The sequence below is a fragment of the Nannospalax galili genome, unplaced genomic scaffold (assembly GCF_000622305.1).
Source record: "Nannospalax galili isolate Female #2095 unplaced genomic scaffold, S.galili_v1.0 scaffold725, whole genome shotgun sequence".
Classification (NCBI taxonomy): domain Eukaryota; kingdom Metazoa; phylum Chordata; class Mammalia; order Rodentia; family Spalacidae; genus Nannospalax; species Nannospalax galili.
In genome coordinates, this window is record NW_008353058.1 from 423,129 (window position 1) to 430,115 (window position 6,987).

The 6,987-nt window shown below is 40.8% G+C and overlaps 1 protein-coding gene across 1 annotated transcript in view; it reads left to right on the forward strand.

Moving 5' to 3' along the window:
• Nucleotides 1-6,987, forward strand: part of Akap6 (A-kinase anchoring protein 6) — a 451,429-nt gene that overhangs the window by 391,996 nt on the left and 52,446 nt on the right. The window contains exon 13 of the mRNA XM_008850328.3: nt 6,263-6,478. Coding sequence (XP_008848550.1) covers nt 6,263-6,478 — 216 coding nt within the window. The remainder of the gene's footprint in view (nt 1-6,262; nt 6,479-6,987) is intronic.

Consider the following 6,987-nt stretch of genomic DNA (forward strand, 5'->3'; position numbering starts at 1 on the left):
CATGGTGGAAACGTGGGGATGCCAAACTGCCTAGGTCACAGGCAGATAACACAAAGTGAAGAAGAGACTGAGGCCTCAAGATAATGTGACTTACTCCAGGGGACTGAGGTCCCTTTTAAAGGTGTGCCTGCTGTAGCACTACAGACCTCCCAGAAGGCGGCACCTACTAACAGGCCCACCACTTTCCAGTATTGCTAACCTGGGGACCAAAAATTTAAGACATAGGCCTTTGAGTGACATTCAAGATCCAAACTAAAGCATTGACTCATTAATATTCAGGGCTATTTGATAATAATGAGAAAATAGTTGATTGCTGATGGTTGTGGTAGCTAAGCTCCTGGCTGGTGGTTTAACTTAGAATAAAAACATCACATATTTTTATGCTTCTGAAATTAATCTGCTCAAGTAGAATCTCTTACTTGTAAACAATGTTTTATTCTTTTAATTAATTTATTTATTTTAATTTTATGTGTATGAGTGTTTTGCCTGCATGTGTGTAAGTGCACCCGTGTCATGCAATGCCCACAGAGGTCAGAAGAGAACAGAAGAGAGCATCAGATGCCCCTGATGTTACAATGGCTGTTAGCCACCATGTGGGTTCTGGGAATCGAACCCAGGTCCTCTCTAAGAGCAGCCAGTGTTCTTAACTACTGGGCTATCTCTCCAGCCTCAATAAACAGTGTTTTTCTATCTTAAGTATACAGTGTTCTCAAACTTTGGCCTATAATGGAATCGTTGTAGGGCATGTAAGCCACGGCTCAATAGGCCTCACGTCCGAGTTCCTGATTCAGAAAGAAATGGAGTGGTGGGAAATGCAGTTTGTTCTGTTCACCATGTAGTCCCAGCTGACTTGGAATTCACTGTTTAGCTGAGACTGACCCTTCACTTGCTATCCCCCTGCCTCAGTCTCCTGAGTGGCTGGGATTATGTGTGCACACTGGTGACCGGGAGGAATGTGCAGTCCTAAGCAGTTCTGGTGATGCTGGCACTGTTGGACGCGGAGGGAAGATGCTGAGGACCCGTCTCTAGAATGTCTCCTGCATGTAGCCAGCGAAGAGGAGAACTACCCTCCTCGTGAAATTCAGATGGTGAAATGTGAAGAACGCAGAAACAGGCCGAGGTACGGGAGTGTCAGAAGGAGCCAGCCTGCCCTCTGGACGCGGGTGCGCCTGTCTGCCGTTCTTTCTCGTTCTTTGTCTCTCAAGGTAGGGAGAAGCCAGCCGTACCTCAGACGTGGATCTCTCGTTGGGCTTGGCACACAGAAAACATTCTCAATAAAGTTTTTTAAACAGTTGATCAATAGAGAAGGCGAAGTAACGTTTGCCTTTCTGAACGGCATTGCTTCATAGCATTTCCCAACTTAACAGACCACCCAGCATCCCAACACTTAGCTCATATTGACATACGCCATAATGTTGACTTAACATGTTGGATAAATTTATGTAAGAGATATTGGACACAAATTGCTTCGGAGTATTTTTTCAGTTAGGTTTGCTTCTCTGCTTTTAATATGTCCTTTGTTTTGCTGCTTTTGAAATATTCTTTTTCCTCATCTTTTTTCTTTATTTTCTCACAACATTCATACAACAGTTATTACTATAATTGTACTTCATTTTTTTTTTTGAGACAGAGTCTCTCTGTAGCTGGCCTGGAACTCACTATGTAGACCAGGCTGGCCTCCATCTCACAGAAATCCTCCTGCCTCTACCTCCTGAGTGCTGGGATTAAAGGTGTGTACCACCACACCTGGCTTTGTTTTTTAATTGAAAGTTTATTTACATTGTTTTGTGTATTAGATGACACTTGTTTAATGTCAAGGACTTGTGCCCACAAATAAATGCTACCTTTTTATGTATTTTTTTTAATTTAAGCACACATAACATGAAGAATAAAGCATCAACAATGAACCTTACCATCTATGCTGTTCCGTGGTAGGAAGCCAGTGAGGAATGTCTATATGGGCTCAGGGTGTCACTCAGTGTAGAGGGGAAGAGCACTTGCTGACCGCTCGGGAAGCCCTAGGTTCAAGACTTGGACCTACAAAAAGGAAAAGAAATGATTTTGTATCATATCGGGCTCACAAACCTGAGATCTCGGCTTAAACAGTCTGAAAAGTTGAATGATTAAGTCAGGAGACAAAACAAAGCAAAACAAACAAAACAAACAAAATACTTCCCACCAAAAATCTTGTGTACTGCCATTAGTGAACTGAAAGTCAGTTTGTAAATCCGAAGGAAAGCTGTCTGGCTGTGGGCAATTTTCTTACATTGTTCTTAACAAGTTTAGAGAGTCGCACATCTGATCGTCCTAAAGGAAAAAGGGATCGCTTCCCAGCCTTTCGGCTCAGATCACGGATGAAGAAAGGACAGAAATTTTGACTCTCATTTTTTTATACTTTTCATTTTTGTTGTAAATCTGTGATTTTAGAAAGATGAGTGCCTGAGTGGAAACTCTATATAAATAAAGAGAAGAGATGGTTGGAAATTTCAGAGTACTGTCCCGAACTGCACCCCAGCTGTTCTGTTGTGATGTGATCAGAGGTGGCCTTGTGCAAGGAAATTGTCTGAACCTTACCTCATGATAAGGACAGAGGGCTATTCTAGCATCCAGACTCCCTTTCTTAGACATACTGATAATTACTTTAACTCTTTTCTCTGCATCGTCTTACCACAGTGTTTTTCAGGAAGGTAGTATGACAGGGCATCACAACCAGTATGACTCCAGTTATTTAGGAAAATGCTTCAAGACTGGCAATGGCGGCCAGTACTTTGAATGTCATCTCTGATTCCCCAGCCACTTCATGGGTTAGTTCACCCACCACACAGTGATCTACTGCCCAAGGCCACCCACCCACTTGTGTTCTGCCTTAACACGTCTCTGGGGCCTTGAGCTTTACAACCACTATCACGTTTCTCGGGTCACCTGATCCTACCATTTCCTTACAGTCATCAGCTCCCAGGAGCAGCTCACACACACTTCAGGTAGTACCTGTCTCTTCAGTGTGCCTGGGTTCACCTCCAGTAGACTCAGTTCCCGGAGGGAAGGAGCAATAACTTGCTTATTCTGCAAACCTCCCTTCCCCAAAGGGGGCCGAGCAAATTGAAGGTGCAGTTCACATTGAGGAGGTCAGAGAGGCATGTTTGTCTTATTTCTATACCTTACTTGGATTACTTAGCAAAGGTTTCTGTTTTTCCGCTGTTTTTCTAAAATCTAAAGCAAAACACATTTTTAATAATCATTTGCTCCTATCTTGTTATATTTAACATTTCTCGCTGCGTATGGAAAATACGCAGTGTATCTCAGCTTATCACAGGGATAATGTAGAATAGTGAGTGCTTCAGAGGAATGTTGCCAACAAATCAGTGATTTTATTTAGTGTGTGTTTGTGATTATAAATAAATATGTATATTTTGATGGTTGTCAGGGAAACACATTTGTGTAAAGAGTGTTATCAACTATATCTCTAGGTATAAAGAAAAAGTGTTAGTTGTATAAAATTCTCGATTTTCCTTCCCTTTCAAAGAGCACACAAAGAATAAATTTTACTTTAGAATGTAGACTAAGCCCTTTAGATCCCTTTTTCCAAGGGGAAAATTTTTACAATTTTGAAGATGCAAAAATCAGGTATTAAATGTTAACAGTAACTGATTTTGTAATTTCGTAATTTTTAAGCATTTATTTGGGTATGGGGGTTTGGTGTATGTGTGAGGTGCACGCACATGGGTAGAAGGCAGTGCATGAACCTTTGGAGGCCAGAGCTGGACCTGGGCATCTTCCTCTATCATTCTCTGCCTTGTTTTGAGACAAGATCTTTACTAAATCAAAGGTCACAGTTCCAGCTGTGAAGTCTCAGGATCCTCCTGTCTCTGCTCCCCAGTGCCGGGGTGGCAGGTATGTGTAGCCTTGCTGACTGTTTACTGGGTACTGGGGATCTGAACTCGGTTTCTAATGCTGGTGGAGAGCCAGTCACAGAATCACCCCCTCACCCTACTTCTGTGCTTTTAAGCCACCACACTTATCTTGATCCATCTGCATTGATTTTGGGTGAAGATACTTTCAAAAAATCATAGCCATTGACTTCATGAAAACTTCTCCTGCCTCAGATGCTCTGTTTTGGGACTTGGAAAATGCTTCTGAGGTGATGAAGCCCATCTGAGCCGTCCTGTGGGCATTTTCCACGTGACCTGACCTGACTCCGTTCACACTTTCAGTGTCATTCACTGCTATGTTTCCTTCAGCTGAGAACCGCGGCCTTTGTGTTGGCTTGAGAAATACAGATATTAGTCTAGTGAACTTCAAGGAGAGGTTTGCAAAATCCAGTTTTGTGGCACAAAACATTTCCTGATTTTTTTTATTTTTTTATATCTCTACGTTTAACAAATTAACCACAAATCAAAACCTCTAATCATCAATGCCCACATTCCTAGGACTTATTTGAACCAATTCCAATTGCTCAGAATACTTTCTTAAGTTATTTAATATTGGGAAAAAACTGGCAGGTATTAGGAGGCATTTTATCATTTGGAGTATTCAACAGTTACAGATTAAGTGAACAAATGAAGTGTGTGTGTGTGTGTGTGTGTGTGTGTGTGTGTGTCTGTCTGTCTGTCTGTATATATGCCTCACCCTATGTGTATCTGTCTGTCTCTTGTGTGTGCATCTGTGCGTGTGGTGTGTATGTCTAGCTGTCTGACTGTCTATCTCTCTCTGTCTCTTTGTGTGTTCACACATGTGCATGCATGTCGATGGAGAGAGGTAGTTGGGGGAGCTGCAGGGGAAGACAGAGCAATACCATGGCTTTCTTAGGCTCTCGAGTTTATCTTTGAATGTCCAGGGGTCTCCTGTCCTTCAGCACTGAACTGGTGAATAGCATTAATAAAGAAATTTGTCAGATATGGAGTTATATTAGCAGTTATATAGGAAAGTAGTCATGTACCCTAGGAAAATAAATAAGGAGAAGTTCAGGAAACATAATTGCAACAGCTGTACTGGTAAGAATTGAATAATAAAATTCCTAGTCATATTTTGCCATAAATAGAGGTTTGGGGATTTGTCACTCACCTTATTTAAAATTCAGAAATATTAAAGGTACAGGTTCTCTCATTACAGAAATAATAGAATTCTAGCTATTATCGAGTTAGGGTCATTTAAATGGCTATAGCATGCATTATATCAGTAAGTGGAACATCTGTATGAAATGTCCACCTGCTGATCTACTAACCCTACTCTGTGCACAATTCAGCAAACAGCACTTAATCATTTTAAGACTTCTTCTAATGAAGCCTTATCTAGATTAACATTTTAAGCACAAATACTTTCAGGCATTAAAACTCTCACACTAAATGAAATTGCATTGTCTTGTTTACCCTTGTTGATTAATAAGCAATCTGTTAACTGTTAGAACAGTCCAATTGTGGCAGTAGAAGGAGATTAGTAATTCAGTGATGTTTGTGGATATAATCATCATTTCTCCGGAAGGCTTTGAATTAGAATATCACTCACTTACACACTATCCGTAGGCGAGGAAAAGATATAATATTTTTAGACATGTGTACCCACTATTTTGCTTGAATTGATCGACTTAGGGTCATTGCAGCAATACAAATACTTCTGGGGGGCAAAATGCTATTTTGATGCATGTATATCCTTTTTAAATAGTGTGAATGTCTATTAAAAGAAACACAGCAACCAACAAATTGTGCGGTAATAATCTAGTATCTTGATTTCTGTTTTCAGAACATTATTGTTTTGTTAATCAAGCTTCAGAGGAAAAATATTGCCAACTTTTCCCCCAGAAAATAGGTTTTATGTATAAAAATTCTTTACCATCTTATTATTTTCAGGCAGTAAAATACTGAATTTTTTTCCTTCCACAGAATCTACAGATAAATTTGGAAAATAATTCCATGTTTTAGGAGGATTATTTTATCTTTCTGTCTGTTTTGACCTTGAGTCAACATCGTCAGTCTGTTTGGAATTCATATGACCTAAACGATTTATTTCATTAGGGGAGAAAGTGTTAATAGCTAGGTGTCAAGATGGGATCTTCCATTTTGGAGAGGAAATGGGCCCCTCAATTCTCTAGCCATCACTAGCTGTGTGTAGGAAGCCTCTGGTCTAAAGGAGACTTGGGTCTGTTCTTGTCCTGTCTATTGAAGTTGTGTGTGTCCCTACAGTCTGAGATCACGGTGGAAGAGACCATGTGTGTTTTCCGGAAGTTAGCCCAAACATGTACTTAAACTGGTCTTTGTCTGCATTGCAGTCCCTCTGTCGTGAAATCAAGCAGCGGCAGCGAGGAGTGGCCTCCATTCTGCGGCTGTGCCAGCATCTTCTGGACGACCGGGACACCTGCAATCTGAGCGCAGACCACCAGCCCATGCAGCTGATCATTGTCAACCTGGAGAGAAGGTGGGAAGCCATCGTCATGCAAGCTGTCCAGTGGCAAACTCGGCTACAAAAGAAGATGGGAAAGGAATCTGTGAGTCCCCCCCGCAAAATTGACTCTCATTTATTTTTTTTTGATAATTTTTTGAGAATTTCATGTATGCATATAAGGAGTTTTGACCAAATCCACGCCCATTCCCTCCCCTCCAACTCCTCCCATATCTCCCCATCACTTTTTTCTGATAACTGCATGTACTCTTTCTTCTTTATTTTTATTTATGTGGCTTTTGGCTACTCTAACATTCCCCCCACTGAAGAGGTAACCCTAAAATCTTTTTTTTTGATAATTTTTTGAGAATTTCATATATGCATACAAGGAGTTTTGACCAAATCCACGCCCATTCCCTCCCCTCCAACTCCTCCCATATCTCCCCATCACTTTTTTCTGATAACTGCATGTACTCTTTCTTCTTTATTTTTATTTATGTTTTTATGGGGCTTTTGGCTACTATGACATTCCCCCTTTTGAAGGGGTAACCCTAAAATCTTTTAAGGATTAGATAAAAGCTCCCAAATACTTTCAACATTTTTGGCCTGTGGAAT